The following is a 21,466-nucleotide window of genomic DNA, read 5'->3' on the forward strand; positions in this document are numbered from 1 at the left end:
CAGAATCACCATCAGCTGGCAGCATGAACAGGAAGCGGTAACTACTTGTGGTACTTCAGTTAAACATGAGGGCCGGAGAAACAATGGCAGACATGGGTTGCACAGATGAAAAACATTCCACATATTCTAAGAAAATAGTGCTCCAGCTGCACTGGGAACCAGTGTAGGATTTAAAAGGGACAGAAGCAGAAAAGGAATTGGGACAAGGCAATAAACAAGCAAACTTTCTTCTATCCCACTGTCAGGACTTTTCCCATAATACTAGGGAAAAACCCAAACTGTTCCCAAATGATTGAGTCAAGCAAATAAAAAGGAAGGGACTCAGTGAAAATAGGAATAAAAAGAGAAATCTGTATCTTCAACCTAGTGGGCAGCAGTCCTAAAGGGACACTAGGATGGTGATGAGTCAGAACCTGGACTGTAGTTCACAACTAGTTTCTCCTGAAGAACAAATGACATTCAGCACCCCTCCTGCTTTGCTCTACAATGAAACTCCTACCAGTTTCCTTTCTCATTTTCTCATCTTTCTCATTCTAACCCAAGAAGCTACAATGAATTGGACCAGACAACTCTTGAGGTTTTCCCTAAAATAGCTTATTTTCCTGCCAGCAACCATAGCCAAGTATTGAAAGTCCTTTAATACTATGTGTGTGATACCACTCTTCTTGCCAGGAGTAATATTCAGACATTGAATAAAAATAGAGGATCCAGATGATTCCATCAGCACTTCTCTTAACCCCCGCTTTCTGAAAACCAAAATTTGGTAGGTGGTAAAATTCCTCTCCCACACCTTTAAATTCTTCTTCATTAATCCATTCCCCTCAGATTTTGTTCCTGTGTTATTTTGTTGGTTGTTTTTTTTTTTTTTTTAGAGGAGGGGGGAAGTTCAAACGCAACAAATCATATTTCAGAGTTTAACAAAAATGTACAGAAAATGTTATTTTATATATTTAGAAGAGATAAGGAAACCAAATATGCCTCCCAACTCCTTCCAAAGTTGTGTATATCCGTAACATGGCCACTGGGAAGACTTTAGACCTTTTCTGAGCACATGAAATAAAAAGCAGGAGTATCCAATGGAATATATCAAGAATCATGCTGAGATGTTCACATTTCTTGATTAAAGGAAATGAAAGATTTTTTTACCTCAACCTGTCCTCTCTGTCCTCTCAATACTCTGTCAGCCTCTCAAAACTCTCACAAGCAGCATCTCTCTGCATTTAATGAAATATTTATTCTAATTTGTTGTTTTCTTGAGTAATTTGAAGTTAAATGCCGTAGAAGGCATGAGGATCCCTTCAAGCACAGTGAAAGATATGAAGCTGATCTCCCTCTCTCAGAGGGCAGCCATCATTCCTAAATACAAGGATCAAAAACAAAAATGGGGCATAGAGACGAATCTCAAGCCTATCCAACACAACAAAAAGTATAATGGGAATCCTAGCTCACAGACACTTATATTAACCAGTAAAATATCCCACTCATTTCTCATAGTACAGCAGCGAATGTAAGTTTACTCACATGCAGGTCCTTTGGATTTGCTTAGCCAACCTAGGACAGACAAAAGGAAAATTCAGGATTATTATTATTATTATGCTATCATGGTTTAAGCCAGCAGTTACCTAAACATCACAAAGCTTTAATTCATTCTTCAGCCACTAAAACTCATTAAAATTAAACAAGTTATGTGGCTTCTTGAGATCCTTGTTACTCCCTTCAAGGCATTTACTTAAATAACACTGCCTGGGCCAGTTGTGTGCAGCAGTGTGAATATTATTATCATTATTCGAATAGTCTAATTCTGAGCCCATCTGCATCTGCTTCCTAGCCACCATTGCAGCCTGGCCATTATTCTGCAGCTCCTCACCATGCTCTTCCATACCATTCTGCTCTTATTAAGCTCTCCAAAGGGACTGGAAAGAGGAATTGCTCCTGAAAATGCTCCCCCTTCTCTCTATGAAGGCTGCCACACTGCTTTGGGCTGATGCTGTAATTTCTCCAAACCCACACTTACATGAAGCATACAGAATCAAGATCATCTGTTCATGCATGACACCTTCCACATTTCTGCCTGGCCATCCAATGCTATAGTGTCCTTGTTTTCATGGCCACTGAATTCATCCCTAGCTGTAAACGCCTTCCTTTCAGCTGCATAATCAGAGACAAAGGAAAACTCTGCTTTGCACAGATTCCCAAAGAATAGGAACAAGTCTGAATCTGCTCCATGAGTGGAGTGCGCTCTAACAAGCTGCTCTATGCAATGCAAACAAATACCAGTGGTATCCAAGAGCTTCTGTGCAGAATAACCTTGGCACTGAAAAGACCTTAGAACAGCAAGCAGCAGATTGGCTGCATTTGCATCAGAGACAACACACAGGAATGAAGTCGTTTCAGTTTATTCAAGCTCAATTCATCACTTTAATGGCAATCCTAAAAATTAAAGAGCTAACTTTATAGCATTTCACGTGCGCAGTCAACAAAAATCAGACTGTGTCTAAACCTAAATGGACTTAGATTCACCAAGCCTGCATTACTATTAATTTTTAAAGGTTAATATTTAAACACTCTCCTTTATGGGTATTGATATTTGCTTAATTTGGGATGTTTAATACTTTTACCAACACAATTACTTGCATTTCCCAGGATCAGGTGATGCTATTATCAATAATGAAAAGCCCAACCTGCTTTGATAGGTTTCTGACAGAGACAGTCATGAATCCAAGAGAGATTACACATTTGGAACATAAATCATAGGAAGCTTTCAGAGTATTTTACCCACTACATGTTAAAATTTAATGAACAACTTAATCTGATCCACTGTCATTCTTCCAAAAATAGCCTGGCCAGGCAGGAGGACTATTGTGAATGAGACATAAACACAAGGCTTTAAGGGACAGAGATAGGAGGGAGAGGGGGAAAAATGACAAAAGTCATAGCAACAAAAATAGAATGGAGAAGCGTTATCTATGGAAATGCAGATAAAAAGGTTGTCATTGCTCTTCTCCAATGCTTCAAAAATTCCCCACCTCTATTTACTAAGCTTCCTGGCTTTTCGCTACATTCCAGTTGAACCCTCAAAGAAACAGAAGAGACAGATAAGAACTAAGCCTCAGTACTACTGAGGAGCTTTCCAAGTCTCCTTGCCTGCTCATTCCTTCATTATTTCCTGCAACTGATCTTGGAGAACTTGCCAGACAAGGAAAAATGCTATAACAGTGATAAAGCTCAAAAAATATTTCTGAGTAGCACTCAAGTTTCCATAAATCCTCCTCTTCTGCCACAGCTTCACTGCTTGCCCACTACCAAACGCTGCATTTGTTTTGTGTTAAAATATGTGCAGTGGTTATTTTCATATTCATGGATATCTTCCCATGAAAAGGGAACAGTTTCCCCAAATTCTGCAGTGTGCTTAGTGACTAAGCAACTTATATTCATCTCATGGCACTCGAGGATATTTGGATAGATTGCTTGAGACAAAGTGCTGAGATTTTTCTTAAAAATCCATGCATAAATAAAATCGATTTATTACCAGAGGACAGAGAAGATGCTTGCTGATTGAAAATGAGTCTGCTCTCTGCATTAACCACATGGCAAAGAGAACACCTTCCTGCCCAGATCATGAATATATCTCTAAGCTTCCTGGAACTTAAGCAATAGAATTTCTAAGCAGCAAAATGATTGCAATACAATATACCTCATATGGTTTTATACATATGAATCACAAGCTCTGCTTTCTCACTCAGGGCTGAGCCAGGCATTGTCTCCATGCTTGTCTTTTTATGAGAACATTCTTCAGCTTTTGTAGCAATTGTGAGCATGTCACATCAGCCCCACATTCGAGATAAGCATTACCACCAAGAGATTTAATACAATCTCTTGCTTCATGTTAACACAGTTTTGCTCTGCTTGCTCTGAATGACTTTGCTATGCAAACTAATGAAGTGAGGATGGTGAGGTGGTTGGGGGACAAAGATGAGGGAAAGATGATTTTCCAAGCGCCTCGCCAGTACTCTTTGTTTCTCCATCTGGCTCTCTGCTCCTCAGCTGACTTGCTCATTAATGTTACTCATGGCTGGCACACTGCTGCAGGTGCAGCTCCCTGGGCCCATGATGCAACACTGAGCACCCCCATCTCTCCCAGCAACTGGCATTTGGGTTGCTACATCCCAGTCTCAGAAAAACCGTACATGGAAGCACTCCTCAGCGAGCCCTCCCCGAGGACCTTTTCCCCTGTGTTTCTTGCCCTCTGCTGTGATCCTGGCTCCCCTCTGTTTTCTCACTTCCCCTGCAGGAAATGGTTCATGCCTAGCCACTATAATCCTGTTTATTATAATAAGGCTGATGATCTGCCTTAATCAGTTCACCACAACTTGTTTCACATCCTGAAGCAAAAAGAATACATAAAGGGAAACACAATGCAGAATCACTCCCGGGTCTTCTGGCATGCCTAACTAGTGCTTTTGTTATGTGATTGGATGTCTCAAAAATTGTATCAAAAAGGCTTGCCGTATTGTGGCAGCTTTTCCCCATCCAGCAGCCCGTGCAGCACAAGGCATTTGCATACTGATTACAGTCTCAGTTGAAGGTGCTACAGTGCCTAATGGGAGTTTCAGATGGCAATGGTGCCCCAGGCTGGGAGGCGTATCTGACAGGCCTACATCTGAAATGAGGCAGTGACACTATCACCAACAACAGCAAGGCTGGAAAAAAAAACATGGATAGACCAGATCCAAGAAGATCTTGTCCCTTTCCCACTATCACTAACTATTCATGACAATTAGCCATGCTCTCAAGGGTGTCCCCCCCACCCCTTCATTACCTACAAGGCCAAAATCAGGTCAGGAAGACATATAAGCCTGGGATATCTGATTTCAGCAGTCTCTCCCTTCCAACTCAAAGAGCCAGGAATAGTAAAAGAAAATCAACTCCTCCTCCAGAAGTTTTCAGCACCAGCAGACTTTTCCATACAGGATCACCTCAACTTTGAGTGCATCTGGCAGCTACTGTTTATTCTGCTCTACCACACTGCTGCTGAGGAATGTTGGTCACATGACATTCTCAGGTGCCATGATATGTCAAATAAATAGGACTTTTTAGAGTTATGTCAAGAACTGAGGTTTTCTTTACATAGGCAAGCTAATGTTCTACATTACAACAGCTGCTCAAGTCAAATCTGTATGTCTTTTGGGGATTAACTCCTTCAAAGTTCTTGCAAGAGCACACAAAGCTCCTCCTTCCATCTCATGCCTCCTATGACCAGGTATCTCTCTACAGACAAAAACTAGATCATGGCTGGTCTGAGAAAAAAAGACATATTTCAGGGTATGCTGGGTAATCAAGCATGTACTTCACATCACGTATTACCTTCTGAGTATCCAGTACATTTCCTTCTTTCACTCATTTCTAAAAGGCAGATCTCTCATCTCTGATGAGATTTTTCGTATCATCCCATTCCACTGCTATTTACACTATTCACAACACATCCATCTGAGAAACATCAAGAGATGATGGGAGATGGAAAACTCAAGCTGAAAAGAGGATCCAATAGAGGAGTGCAGGTAGCAGGTGTTAAGGTGTCAGAAGACAGCATAAAAGGAAACACTGAACAGATTCACCAGTTGTGCAAAAGAGCTGAACACAATCTCTGCTTCTACCCCTTCACATGAGCAGCTGCTAAAGGGCACACAGATAACATGGTCTACATGAGAATCTCACTCAACAAAAACTCAGTCCATGCTCTTGAGATGTTCCAAGTGTCCACAGCTGCGGTGAAGGGATGAGAATGGAGGGGGAAAAAAGCCACAGGAATCAAAACTACAGGACGAAGGACAAGCACTTATTTACTAATATGCAAGACTCATTCAGTTCAGACACTTCATGCTCTGCTCAACAAGTAGTGATGGAATTTTTCCTGTGAGTACTGAAAGATGTGTACAAATACATCAACCATCACCAGTTTTCACCTAAAAAGATACAGCCACTTCCAAACTTATACATATCCCCCCCTCCCTATAGCATATATAAAGGCTTTTACTTACCTGTGGACTGTGCTTCCAAGATAAAGGTACCAAAGATAACTAGCAGACGAAATAACCCATGGCCAGTCAAGACAAGAGATGATCCTGTGTTGCTCTTTGGTGCTACCATTCCATGGCACATCTTTTACCCACCAAAGTTTCTTTTTAAAAAATTCTTGAAGGATCTGGTTGATCAGGACCTCCTTGGTCTAAAAAACACAAAGACAAAGCAAGAAAAAGTGTTGAGCCAAACACCTACAACATCTGGAGAGGGAAAAGTCAGAAACAAAGAGAAACCTTTTACATGTTCTAGCACTTAGGAATCTTACCAAGTATTTACAGTACTCAAAGTAACACGAGCAGAAAAAGCAATCTTCTACACAGCAAAGACTAAAAGGAGCTGTATTATAGAGAGACCATAACTTTTCACTCACTGTCTGTTTCAAATGTGAAGACTGCCTAGCTTACAATTAATTTTAGCTTTTCCTTTCAAGAGAGCCCCAGAGCACATAGCATCTGGAGGATTTGTTTCAAAAATTCTTCAAGAGAGCCAGTCTTCCTACACCCCCACTACCTTTCAGAAGGTCTGCAAGACAAAGCAGACTGTACTAGACAGCTACGATAAATTAATCAAATGCTTCTTCAGCCACCTGGAGAGGCACAGCAATCCTGACAGCCAGCCAGCAGGCAAACACACGCTTATGAGGAGGAATGTAAAACAACTTGCAAACCTCAGGTATAATCATCTGACAGTACAGAGCACAGCAATTAAAATTGCAGGATGTGACACTACTCATACCTGAGGACTGAGTGATTCACCCACAGCCTATAAGGCACTGTCACAGCAAAAACAGCCTTGTACACAAAACACGCAAAGCACAGCTGGGAAACAGAGAAAGCACAAAGCTGAACCCTTACTTTTAATGAAGACCCAGCAGAACACATATTTCACCAGCGTACAGGTTTTAACCCGCAAGGACTCCAACAGTAAACACACTGACAAACAAAAAACCAACCAACCAAAAAACACCCTGGAAAAAACAAATCAACCAATAAAATAAAAACAACCAAAAAAACCCCACATGGAAACACATTTCAATACTTGTATCCTGCTATTCATTACACATCTGAAGCTCTCAAATGAAAACAAATTTGCTGAAATTAATGTTTTTTTACACCTGACAACAGGAATACTTTTAATTTTGAGGAAAACCCCATCCAGCCACAGATTCTTCAGTTAAATGAATATTCAGACTGAAGGGGGATTAGGGTTAGGCCAGGTTTCCCAAGGAAATTCAAAACTGCTGGATAATCTCAAAGAGATCTGAGAAGTGCAGAGGCAGACACTGTATTTGTACCCTGTGAGGACAAACAGGACGCCTGGGTTAGTACTCCTGCAACTGGGGAAGGCAGAACCTTCAGATCCTTAAGTAGTTCTGAGATGAATGCAATACACCCGCACTTGTCTAGAGAAACACACGATTTAAACAGCCACAACTCACATTTCCAATTACTCAGGCAAAACAGTAGATGCATTATGGGAGGGAATATGTGTGTTTGTCAATAAACCTGGTAGCCATCCTAGTGAAAAGAGGGTTTTTCCTTAGCTCCATGTCACTGCTATGCTCATATTTACTTCACTTCTAAAGAGCTATCTTTAAAATTTGGATCTTTCTTTTTAGTCTCTTTTTAGAAAAATTCTTTGTCTGCATACACTCTGCCTCAAAATGTCATTTCAAGATGACATTTAAAGTGTCATGCAGCAAGTCTGGAGCTGCTGCTACAATAAACTCTGTCTACCCCTTTTGTTTCTTGCTTCATTTGGAGGGGGAGGGAGAGGAGAGAATCTATCCCACTATGCCTATAGCACAGCCTATAGATTTCTCATGTATTCCACGGATAAGGAGCCAATGCTTTGTTCACCAAACTCCCACCATGTAGAACAGAATAAGGATACTTTCACTTACCTGCTAGAATTCCTTCAGCAACAATTAGACCATGGAATGAAAAAAACACTCCATGTGAAGAACACCAAGCCAGTTAATCTGTACATCTGCCCCCTCCTCTCAAGTCAGACGTCCTGCACGGCATCTAAGTGCATATTCAGTCGGAAGAGGCCAGCCTCTGGCCTAAACTCCAGGCCAGAAGAGGGCTGCTCTTCTCCAAAAGTCACTGCTCTACACAGAATTACAGCTCTGACAAAGCAATACACCATCTTCAACAAATGCCCTTCTGATTAGATCAAGAAAGGTCTGTCCTTCCTATTCCAATTTAATGGAGCCTCATTAGTATACCAACCTCTTAAATTATTGCCAAGGTATCTTTTAAAGGTGGCCCTCTCTGCCCTTGGAACAATGCATGTCAGGTGACATAACAGCAGCCAGGAGAGGTAGGAAGAGGGCATGCAATTACCACAAAATTTGCTGAGCTGCCTGAGGTGTGCTCCCCTTCCCCAGAGGCATCTTCCTCCCCCAAAGACTGCACCTAGAAGTCAGCAGTCCAGTTCTGGTCTCTGAACAGCAAACAAGTTAGAAATACCTAAAACAAGAGTATCTTCTGGGGGAATCAATTATTGCTTATTCTTGATTCACTAACAGATTGCTCCAAAGCACAGCACTGTTTTTCTCCTTTCTTCTAAAATCGGGCATGGTTTCCACATCTCTTTTCAGCTACCAAGCCACTTGAATCCCAGGTTGCCAGGCATCCTGTCTCTCACAGGCCAGGGGCTTGCCACACCAGGAATGCTGTAAATTGATGCTGCTATGCCTTCAGTAACATCCCACTAAGCTGATTTATAATTCAGTGAATTTGAAGGAGACACAAGGGTAGCCAGCCCATTCAGTGGGCAACAGCATAGATAACCCCCTCAGGATTATTAGAAGACACGGGGTACAGGTACCGCTTGCAAGGATCCTCCCTTTGGGCTTCAGCCAAGTTGCAAAACTTGTTCCTAGCCTTGACTGTTCCCTGGCGAAATCAGAAGAAGAGAGAGATTCTGACTAGATAAGAAACTATCCCTTTTTCCCAGAGGAGAGCTGATTTGGAGGCTATTTAGACAGACATTCAATTCTCTGAAAACTGACTGTTGTTTTAGCACACTCCTTTAACCTACAGCTTAGGGGGAAGCAGCTTTCATAACAACTCTTCAGGCCCTCCACTGCCTGAAGTTAGATGGAGTGCAGTGTAGATCACACACATTTGTCAGAGACATACTCTCAGGGGCACAGCTTAACAATTCAGGGGTTTGGGAGAATCAAAGTGTACACAAAGCACTAAGGAATGGGCTGGTTTCTTTAATGGATACTAGGAACAATGAGGCAGAAGCTGACAGTAGCACAAGTATGCAGAGCAAGGACATTTCAGACCCATTTCACATGCCACAGCCTAGACTGAAGCGTTATGTAAGGATTAAGTTTAAACAAAGACGTTTTCAAAGATAATACTTAGTACAGCCAAGAGTGCCCATAAATACATTAAGGAGTGGAGATTTTTCTCTGTTAAAAGTATATCAGTCAATAAAGGTGGAGGGCTTTTTGCTTTCTTTTTAATGTGAACCTTGAAAAACACCTACTAAATATGGATAAGACAAACCATCCTCTATATCCACAAAGTCAATAGCCACACACCCTCTTAGGGAATGCTACGAACAAGTAAAAAAGTACCTATTGTTCCCAGCTTACAGACATCTCCAGATCTTTCTTCAAGTCTTGGCATCAAGCAAGCTTCCCAGTGATGCTCCACCAAGAGTCCCCCTTGTTGCATGGCCAGCCCTGTTTGCACAAGGAGCAGTAGTTTGCTTCTACATAAAGTCCTCAAGCAGGCATCAGCTTCCACTGAAGCCACGCAGGCCAGACTTCCTGCTTGCTCCTAAACCACAATCAGCCCTTTCCAAAGATGACACACTCATATGGCAGGAGCTCTCTTTAAGATAAGCTCTTTGAGGACCTTTGCCATTTTTCTTCCAGACCTTCAAAAGCTGAAAAATCATATTCCTTGATCCAATATCCCTTTATAAGCATGTGTAAATTTTCACAGGATTATGACTCAGTTTTCTTATTTTTCTTATTTTGTCACAGCAGGACTCCTAGGTCCACATGGAAGAGCGTTCTTTGGAAGGCCATATGCTCAGGACATGCTCTAGACAGCTAGAGACTGGACAGTCTGAAGCTCTCTAGTTGCTCAAAATGCCTGGCACAGTTATGTCCTGTGTCACTGTTGCTGGAAAACAGGTCCTCAACCTGAATTCTTCAAAGTTTATTTAGGGAAGTGTTGAGAATGTTTGGAATGCTACCGGCTTGCTTTTAAATACCATACTTGAAACTTACCAAAAGAACATTGGCTATCCTCATGCACATCAGAAATCTCTATTTTATCCACATGGTTTCCCCCTCACAGACTAATACTCAGACAGTGTTTGCTAACTCTTGAATGCACACAGCAAAGATCTTAGCAGTGGCATGAGTGATGGGTGTGCACAGCATAGCTTTTGAAAAGCTAAGCACAAGCATTGTTCTTGCCTCATGGTCACGCTGCAAGAGGAATCTAATGTAAGCAGTGTGGTTCAGAGGATTTAACCTTCACCCTGAGTTGCTGGTTTTGTTGTATCCTTATTTTGTCTGCTTTCAAAGAGCAGTTAAGCTTTAAAGCAAAAAATCATCCTCTTGGCTGCTAAATTAAAAAAAAAAAACACAGAAAAATCAAGTCCAAGTGACAGCAAAGGGAAGAAATCCTTCATTCCACTTATTTTCTGTGGTTAAACCAGTTTAGTTGAAAGCTTTTAAAAACAGAATTGTATTTTTAACATTTAGAGATAGCATCACAATTCCGTCACACTGTTCAGTTTAAACTAGGCACAAAGGAAAAAACCAAAGCCTTTGAAGTTACCTGCAGGCAGTTCAGAAAAATCTTAATCAGCTGACTTTTCAGCACAGCCAACTCTCAATTATTCACGATAATGCGAAGAGATGGAAGAGGAAAAGAGGAAATATGAAAAGCCAAACAACATTTAACACTCCCCATCTCCTGCCCAGTAACCAGAAAATGTGTTTGGTAGCTTCATTTTACACCTTCACATTTGAATTATAAAAAGGCAGATTTCTGCATAGCACAGTCACAGCACAAAGCAGACGGCCAAATCGCACATACTCCCTGCTACAAAGAAGAATTACTAGGAAAGACCAAGCTGCTTATTCTGGACATTGGAATCAGCACACACCCTCCTGCAAACGACCCCATTGCTGGAAGTGGAATCCAAATGGTTGGATTTCCTTCCTCGTTCCCCAGCTGTGCCAACGGTTTGGCCTGTGACCTTCAAATTCAGGTGTTTCTTTCATATAATTGTTTTGGTTTAGCTTTTACCTACTCCCTCCCATGAAGGTTTCTAGAACACTTCTTTGAAATTTTAAAATTTTAAATTTAAAAAAAGAAAATCCCAACAAGCTAAACCAACAATTTTTGGTGATCCATAAATTCCATTTTCAATAGGGAGCATTAGAGTTCACTCAGAAAGAAGCGTGCTGGACAGGTTAAACTCTGAAATTCCATTTTAATCTATGATAAATGGCATGTGCCTAACTCTCCACAGACTCACTAAGGCACACCCAAGCTTTAAGCCAGGGAACTGGACTTTTCACTACTGGATAACTAGTACCTTACAACTGATAAAGTCACACCAATATTCCTAACTCAGGTGAATAACCTTCAAGATTCACCAATTTGCACAGCTTACTCCCCAGCTTCCTCCTCTCTATCCTTTCTATCACAGTCTAAAGTCTTTTTGGTATCTAGATCATGCTTTTGCACCCCTCCCTTGCTTGCCTCCTCATCTCACTTGATGCTCCTCTAAAAGTCATCCTTAGGTTAGCTGAGCATATTTTTCTGTGGGCTGATTGCAGGGAGCACTTCCTCCAGCTATTCCACTTCCGTGTTGGCAGTTGGGTGCAAGCCTTTGTATACAAGCTTCCTCCCCTTCTGCAGCCCAGAGAAATGAACAGCAGACTCAAAGATATTCCTCAGCGGACCAAACAAGCTTCAATTCCAACATTCCTTTTAAAGGTAAGTAACAAGGAAGGAACAGGCTTTTCAAGGTGTGCAAAGAAGAGGTGCCAGTTTGCCAAGGGGAGAAGGACTGGTATTCAGTATCTTCCACTGTCCATGCATGATGGAAACGCTCAAGTCAGTTGTGGATTTACAACTGCAAAGCAGGGCTCAGTTTTCATTCTTGCAAATAGCACTCATACTTTTAGAACCAGAATCAGAGACAAACCATTAGTAACAGTCTCAATCTTGTGATTATCCTTCTCCATTTCCACATACTGTGCTTGTCATGCCAGGTCTGACACATTCACAGAAGATTTGAATTTTATTACTTAAAAAAAGATAAAAATCCAATTTTCCTTCTTTTGGTAAGCCCAAGAGAAAGCCCTAAATATCATTAGCTCCCCAGATTTTAAGATGTTTCCTTTAGAGTCACAGAATTTCACTGGAAATTTTTTCTGTTTTACTTGGGAAGAGGAAGATAAGAGATCAATATCCAACTGTCCTTCCAAATAAGGAAGGAGAAGCTAGTTACAGGCAGGCTGTGAACTTCCAGGAGCCAGTAAGAAGAAAAACAGAGCTGTGGAGGAGCAGTGGGAAGAGTTAGGTTAATGCACACAACTCCAATGCACCGCAGATTTCTGCACTATTACAAAAATGCTTATAGCAGTGGGATCATGTCACCAGTGAATGAAAAGAAAACAGTTATTTTTTTAAAAAGTGCTAGATCTGCTTTAAAGGATTTTTTTTTTTAAACATACTGTCATCTATGAAATCTATGGGAGGAATTAGAGACTGGGGGACTGTGGAGAATACATCTCTCACAATCTTTCCCAGTTTTGTTTTTGGGTGATTTTTTGTTGTGGGTTTTTTTAAAAAGTCTTTATTTGGAAAAGTATTCCCTTTAGCAACTATTGTTTCAGCATTTTCCCCTGCCACACTGCATCAGAAAGGCTAGGTTTCATACTTTCAGCTTTAATCAGTACAACAGCACATTTACAGAGGACCATATGCACAAAATGTTCCAGAATGCCTTCCAAAAATAATAAGTCCTAAAAAAGAAAAAAACTCACAGTAAACTGGAATGGCTTCAGGGAAAGAGAATAAAGAAAAGCCGTGCAAAGGCAGAACCTCTTGTAACCACATCCAAGCTTGAAATGTTACTTTCAGTAACAGGGTTGACAAAGAAACACTGGATTGGGTAAGGTCACTCGTATATCCAGGATGCTATTCTCATTTATGCAGCTGTGTTAATCTGTTTCAGAGAATGAACCGCAAAGCCTATGTACAGTAATGGCTTATTTTATAATCCCTCACTACTAGAACGTGCTTTTCCCTATCCTTACCATTTCTTGTGCTTTCATTTCAACTAATGTGGCTAAAAGCATCAGTCTCCATCTATACATGCAGCTGCAATACCAGCAGGCTGCTCAGCTACTTGAGAGGACATCCATTTGGATGTCTTTTTCCTATCAAAGCCCTCAAAATCTAAACTTCAGCAGTCTGACATTTAAGCAAGGAATGATATTAGGAGATGGAGAAACTCTTACATTTACTCCTAAAAGCACATCTGTGAGACACAACTCAAGTTTAAAATGATTACATTTCCCAGATATAAAAATATCCACTATACACTTTCAAGGAATGATGACAAATGTTATACAGTGCTTGTTATTTGTATCCTACCTCATACAGAAAGTTCTCAGCAAGAGATGTTTTGTAATATCAGAACATTCCAGGCTAACAAATCCTTAATGTTTGAATGCCCGTCAGCACATAGGTCTTTTCAAAGACAAACACACACACATAAAAACTCTGATAAATAAGACTGTCCCTTAAGTCCTCTGAAAATTTAATCTTCCAACAAGATAGATAATCGACCAAACCGAGAAAGTTAAAAAGCACAGTTTTAAATTCTGGTTTTGGCCTTAAGACTGCATTTGGGATTCTAACACAGCAGAGAATGACTTCAATAGATCTCAATAAGGCAGGCCTTCAAAAGGTCTCAGCACTATGGCTCAGTTTTGTGTCCATTAGCCCACTATTTCCCTTTACTTTTGTTTTTTAGTAGCTGCAAAGTTGCTAGATGTTTCTTACTGCTTTTCCTCCTTAGGATGCACTGTGCTAACAGCACAGATGCACATGTATTACCACAAACACTCACTGTGACAGACACCCATCCTAGTGGCATTGGGCACATTTTATTCCACAGAGCCATCTCACTCTTGCCAGTGTGCAATGAAAGAAGGAAACACGTTGGATCCCCATTCAACACCCTCGCAATTAAGACCACAGGACAATTAGCACACTGCCTGCACACAGACCTGCTCCTGCGGAGTTGCGGTTGAGGGCGGCTGCCGGTGTCCCCGGCAGGTTCCCCAGTGGGGCACCCTCACCAGCAGCAGGCACACCAGCCTCCACCCCAACGCTCAACCTGAGGATTTCAGACTTCAGGCAAAGTGAAATGAATTAATTTTAGAAGTCAACAGGGCCAGGAGAAGCAGGGGTGGGGAACAGGAGCCCAAACAGCTTGCTTTCTTTTAAATCACTCTCACAATTACCAGAATTATTCGCAGAGAAGACACAATGCTATGCACAAGACCCTCACTACCTTTTTTCCTCTAACTGGTTTCCCTCAACAGACTATGCTTAATTTGATTTTCTTACAAGGGATCAGTTGCAATTGCATTCTGATTTGAGCAGCACAAGCTAGAAGAATCAAGCCAGAGAGACACTCCAAGAAGGATAGTGGCTCATTACATGTCACAAGGTGACACACACACACCATGAGAATGCCAAGTGCCCCAAGCAGAATCCTCAGGATAGATCCCTTACCAGCAGAGTAGCAAACCATCATCTGAGACCTACAACCCTCATTCAAAGACTGTGTATTAAAGATTTAGATTTTGTGTTAAAGATTTCCACCATTAAATTGGGGTGGGAGAGAAGCATGCCAGAAAGAAGTGTAGAGAAGTAAGAGTTTGCAGAATAAAACCTGTTTGTTGTATCTCAATAGAAGGTCAGTTTGAAGCTTCAACTTCTCCCTCACCTGCCTCAGTGACATTTAGACTTTACAAAGCATGGCTACTAGAGGAAAAAAATACTTTAAAAAATAAATCACTGTTAGCTGGAACTGGGGTAGCCCAGAGGGGGGACACAGGGTGCTCTGATTTGCAGCAGGAGAGGGAGCACAACCAGTCTTCTGCACCACCCTGCAAGTGTCAAAGGGATCCCCACTCCTCCACTCCCCAAGGAGAGGCCTTTGTCTAGTTGTTATCTAACAAACTCCAACAAAATGTTAAGCAAAGGATCTTGAGGCAGCCAAGGAGCACTGCCTGACAGTAACTGCTTATTTAGCAGCTCTCAGAACTTTGTTTATACAGCAGCAATGGTTCCTCAGCTTTTACTGACCTGCAGTAAAGCAGCATCTCCCTTTTGCAGAGCCAGCTGGGGTTGAGGCCTGTCCCTCCACCATCCAAGCACTTTCAGGCTACCTTGGCTGAAGGATGTCTCCCTGCCCCTGGGTGACGAGACACTGCCACGCTGCTGCTCCCACACCCACCTCGCACCCAACCATCCCCTCTGCAACAACAACAAACTTTCAGGACCTTCTTGGGGAAACTGGGCCCTTGCACCAGGACAACTCTGGAGCCAGTGGAAGCAGCAGATGGGGAAACGCTCCTACCTCAGATTTGCTGCCAAGGCCTGAAGTGTGTGAAACCACTCTCTGACTCGAGCAAGCAGCCTAATATGCTGGGCCAAGAAGTTGTACAGGCTTCTTGGTCCTAAAACCATCTCCATTTTCAATCCACATTGAATTGTGGAAAAAATCATTTACTATGCATAAAGATGCTCTATATCTAAATCATTCCCCTAAATCACGGTTTCAGCATCATGGTTTCCATGCAGATTAAAAGCCAGAAAGCTGAGTCAGAGTGCTCCAAATTAGCCAAAGGTAATGCAGGCTTGCTTAGTTAGAGAAAGTCAAATGAAATAAAAAAAAAAAAAGGGGGGGGGGGAAGTTACACAAAGCAGAACAGCAAGAGTCAGCAAAAAGCTCAGCAGTAAACCTTAGAGTTTTGTGCAAGAGTGAGAAAGGCTACAAAGTGGTGCTGCGCACAGGCAAGAATCACACACATGGCCATGCTAGGTCAGAAGGAGATACGCCCAGGAGTCAGAGCATACAGGTTACTTAATCTTCTACCTCACACTTTGGCTGTTTTGCTAGACCACCTAGGACTGCAAAAGCACAGCTAGGCTTTATCCAGTCAGCTTCAAAACTCTAAAGAAAACCCTTCCAAAGATCAGATTCCCTCCGACACTCAAAATGTGCAAAGACAAACCCTGGATAAAGCCAAAGGCAATGCCTCTTCACCACTGGGACCAGAACGTAGAGGTAAAGCACCCTGCTAGTGACCCCATTCCCTCTAAAAAGTGCATTTTAGGACAGGCGTATTAACTCTCTTCTATCTTGAAGGTAAGGAATAAGTATGTCAAGCCACTAGCAGCTAAGTGAACAGTACATCCACTTGAGAAACACATCACTCCCTGCTTTGCTTGGGGTTTTAACGTGTCTCGAAGCACCCTGCATGAGTACACTGAAGTCATGAAACTATTTGTCAAGAAAAACCACTCCAGCACAGAATTCCCAGTGACCTCTACTCAGCCTCATGGGAAAAGCACAGCAACTCCAGTTTCAACTGCCTTTAAAGGAAGACTGATTCTATTATTTTTTTCCCCCGACATTTTTGAAATAAATATGAAGGTCCTGCAACAGCCAGTAATCCTCAAGCAATTTCCTGTCTCTGGAAACAAGCTTCCCTCAGACTGAATTGATTAAATAAAGGTTATTAAAATTAGTATAAAGCAAGCTTGTTTAAAAGTCCTCCTCTTCATGTTTTTACCTGTAACACAGTGCTCCAAGCAGCAGCATAAAGAGATCAGCCATGAGAGCTTACAGCAAAACAAAATTAATATGCAAGACCCACCAAAGAGTGAGAAGGTGATTTAAAATGACTTTCAACAGCAGAGGATTTTCATGTTCATGTAACCTATTTTGAAGTGAGTTTCTCAAGGGTATGCACCCTTTTATACTGTACCCTTAAGATTGGATTTGTTTTCCCCATTTTGTAAATCTGGTATGCAATTTAGTCTTTTGAGAGTCAGCAGCTGTCATCACCAAAGCTGTTTTCCTTTTACCTCTGCAGTTTAAGGATTTGCTGCAAAACAACTGGTTAAATCCATTTACACCATCTTTCAGTGTTACCAATTTCCTTTTCCTCTAAAGCCAAACATTCTAAATAAAACCCATACGGAGATAAGTGTTAGTTTCTACAAATGCCACATGTATGTAGAGGAATGCAAACAGCTTGACATCAGGATCAGAAACCTGCTCAATGATTTCCTAGCATCGCTTGAACAGACAAGAAAGAGTAACAGGAAAGTAATGACACTGGCACAACAATTTAAAAAAAAATGGAGCAACCATTTAAATTAAGGCATGCTTTACAAATAAAAATCCCTCAATCTTGCAGAAAGGTCTAAACATCAACATCACACTGGTAATGGTCTCACATGCAGAGGTTAACTGAGCTTCTCATTCTTAACCATAAGAAAAAAATACATTACACAGAGCTTTCAGAAAGGGTCCCTGCAGAAGAATTGACCAAGAATGGGGGGGGGAGGGAGCTGGTGTTTTTTTAATAACCCCGCTTCTCTTCACTAAATGCAGAGAAACAACTGTAAAAAAACCCCCAATAAAACACCAAATGTCATCTGTACCTCCACCTATAAGGTTCAGGGAGACTGTGACTTGGGGTGACTTGATGTTGTGAATGTCTCAGCAGCTGTATCCAGAGGAGCTGGTGGTCTGTCACTTGCAACTATCTGGACTTCCATCCATATCTTTTGAAAAGCCACTTGCAAGCTTCATTTGTTGAAAAGACTAGTCTCTGCATGCTTTTATACACATTCTAACTCACCTAGAGCTGCTTTTCTGGATAAGCCGGACAATGCATTTAACAGGTGTAAGCAACACTTGGCTCGGGACAACAGTCAATCTCCATTGTCTCCTTTTGCACTTCAGGATCTGCACTCCTCATGAAGCAGAATCACTCTTACACGCAGAGGGAAGTGGGGGGGAGGACAAAGACAAGCCTGCATTGTGGAAAATAAATAGCTCCACTAAGGCTCCACAGGACACTACAAGGCACATTTTGAGGAAACCACCCTTCTTACAGCATACTACAGAGCACAATAGCTATCAGAGGCCTTTTCTCCAACACTCACATACCCTTCCCTGGTCTCTAGCAACACTGCCACAGCCTCTTACTCCAAATCCTGCTCCTCAGAAGTGCTTGAGTACAGCTGCTGGAAATCACTGCAAAGGCTGCTCCACACCACCCTTGCAAATGAAAAGAAATCCCAGTGAAATGCTACTGTGAGCCCTTTAGAAAGGTAGGAACACATGCTGGTAAGGACAGAACTCAACAATGTACTTCTGAGGGCCCAAGGTTAAGTTTCATCACCTCTGCCAAGAATAGCCATGCTTTATTTACATCAAAGGTATCAGCAGTCTTCACAAGCTCCTTGCAGACAAATCAAATCTGAAAAAGCGAATTATATTTAGGCTACATTTGCTATGAAACAAGTGTAATTGGGCAGGAGTTTAAGTTCTTTGAAGAAGCAGTCCCACTGATAAATTTTTATTTCTGACAAAAAAACCTGTTGGGTTTTGTCACTAGACCAAGAGCAAGTTTCAGAAGTCACGACATAAAGGGTTACTCTTTCCCAAAGACAAAGGCTCTCAGGAGGGAGGCCTTGTAGAATTTGCAGTACAACCTCAACATCAGCATCATCAAGGGAACACTATTCCGTGCAAACACTGCAAGTACTTCCACCAGCAAGAAAAAATGCAGAGCAGGTGATGGTCTGCAATATCAACGGTTCCAAGATGCCCAACCCAAAAATTTTGCTCGCTTTCTTTTCTGGGAAACTAATCTTGACTTCCTAACTGCAGGAAGGACTCCTGATCTGATGGGAATGAAGAAACGCAGAAAGAAGAAAGAGCTGGCTCTGTGGGAACCATGTCACCTCAGAGCACAGTAATGCTCAACACCCACTGCACATTCCTGAGAACAGGCTACAGAGCCCATGTGCAAACCAATCAAGAGATGAGAACATGCAGAGGGATCCCGGTTCCCTTCTACAAGTGTTCACCCAGGACTACACACAAAATGCAAAGGGTTTGAGTTAAGACCAGTGACAGTAATGTGAAAGACATTGCAACAAAAGAAAGATGCACAATCTTCAAAGGGACTCTCAAACTTTCCAGAAGCTTAAAAAAAGCTGAGAAGGAGACTGAAACAGGGGACATGATCATTACTGCCCTAATGTCATCAGTGCTGGGAGAGTCTGGTTCATGAAATTAGCTAAAGTTGAGAGCTGAAACTATTTTTTAGATATAAGATTAACCCAAGGTCTGCAAGCACCTTCATTTCAAGATGCAAAAAGGAATCCTTGGCTTCTTTAGCCGAGACATTATTAAATCCCCATTTCCGAGACAGAATTTTTTTTCCTGCATTATTTTAAGTCAAGAAAAAGTATAAGGGGGGAAAAGGGCATCAGGAATGAAAGTCATAAAGAACTTCAGAGGGGTGATTCATATAATCAACAGTTCTTTTTAAAACCACACCTGAAGTGTAGGTGGCTTTGCATAGGTGACTTCCGTAATAAATTGTTTACCAAGAGTCAAACCAGAGCTCTAGAAACCTGCTGGAAAGGTGTAGGCTTACCATCAGCTGAATAATCCAATTATATTGACTTGAGAAATGTCAGGCCTATCCCTAGTAATGCCTGGTTAAATCCCCTCATCTACAAGTAGTCAGTAGACTTTAGGCAAGCCTGCTACTTCTCCAGAATCAAGCTGGAGAAGACTAGTCTTTAAATAGCACAAACGTGGGCAATAAAGGCTGCAGCTACCACAGGTCTCTTTGGTCTGTTTTTCCACAACTGAATGCTGAGACACATTTTCTGAAAAAAATGACAGCCACATGCTTCCTTACAGCAGGCTTTCCTTGCCTTACATGGAAAACATTTCTTGTAAGACACGCAGGAAGCAAAGGTTAGATCAGATTTTAGCTGTGGGATCTTTTCAAGCTGTGCAATAAAAAGCCCACTGATCTCATGCTGCTTCCCCCTCTGCTGCATGCTCCTCCCCCTCATACAATGAAACGTCATTTCTCATCCCTTCTCTTTAGCATACACTTTTAACATCCTTTTTCCTACAAAACAGCTAGTTGTTGTGATTCTCTGCAGAAGTCCCTGCAAGGGAAGAGATGCAGACAGGAAACCTGGGGCACATGCCAAAGGATAAACTTTTGCTTCAGACAGGTATGTAACTAGGCAAAAAAGCCCTTCACAAGCACTCCTTGTCTCATTAGCACTTGCAGGTCAAAGAAAAGCATGAACTGGAGCCCACAAATCAGACCATGCTGTGCTAGGTGCTGTATAAACACTGAGCAAAAAAAAGACCACTGCTACAGGGATATCGTAAGCTACCATCATGTGGAGAGAAACCACCTCTTTAATCTGAACCATCACTGGTCCCAGAGATCTTACTCTCACAGCAGGTTCTTGCTATATCACACCCAGAGAAATACACAGCTCTTTGGTCTACTGCAAACATGCAATAAAATCTGCACCACGCCTGTTCTTAATGCTTTCTTTGTGCACTACAGTTCATTGCTCACTGCAGTTCAGAAGACTGAAAAGGAAATTAAAAGGGCATTCAGATACATGAATTATTTCTGTCCCAAACACGCCAAAAATTTGACTCAGTAGCAGGAATCAAAGAGCAAAACTACTTGAAAACAAGTTTTCCCTCAAATTCTCATCGGTAAATATTTAACCCCCTTTATATTTTTGTAGCAACAGTCACTGACATGAGCTTGATACTTACTGATTTATAAAATCAGATTTATGAAAGGACTAAAAACTAAGACTTTCTTTCCCAATGGCTACCCTCTTCAGTTTCCAGCTCTTTCCCTTCGTTTTTAAGTCTTAACACTGCCTCACCTCTGTTTCATTTCCTTCATTCCTTCTTAAGATTTCTACCACACCTCCTTACCCTCTTTGCACACGTTCTAGTTCACGCTTCGCACACACACATGAGCCTTCCCTCTCCCACAGTTCCTTGTGTGATTTCCTCAGCTGAACTCATTAGCAATGTCTCCAGGACTTCCCATGACTGAAAAAAAATCGCCCCTGGGCAGACAGGAATGAGTTTGCAAGGTTTTGAGGGCAGTTACTTTGTGCATTTCGCCAAGGTCCTGTGTGGCTGCAGCAGCAGCAGCAGTCTAGGGAGGCTTGTGCGGGCACATCACCCCCTCAGCAGGGCTGAGCAGTGCCCCTGC

The 21,466-nt window shown here is 41.9% G+C and overlaps 1 protein-coding gene across 6 annotated transcripts in view; it reads right to left on the bottom strand.

Annotated features, from left to right (window-relative positions):
• SUSD6 (sushi domain containing 6) overlaps positions 1-21,466 on the bottom strand; it is a 95,670-nt gene that overhangs the window by 41,857 nt on the left and 32,347 nt on the right. For all 6 annotated transcript variants that reach the window (XM_082283686.1, XM_082283685.1, XM_082283690.1 and 3 more), the window contains 2 exons: positions 6,039-6,226; positions 1,522-1,551 (listed from right to left, as the gene is read on the bottom strand). In XM_082283686.1, the coding sequence (XP_082139812.1) occupies positions 1,522-1,551; positions 6,039-6,159 (151 nt within the window). In that variant the 5' untranslated portion in view covers positions 6,160-6,226. The remainder of the gene's footprint in view (positions 1-1,521; positions 1,552-6,038; positions 6,227-21,466) is intronic.

This window comes from Coloeus monedula, assembly GCF_965178545.1.
Source record: "Coloeus monedula genome assembly, chromosome: 6".
NCBI lineage: Eukaryota > Metazoa > Chordata > Aves > Passeriformes > Corvidae > Coloeus > Coloeus monedula.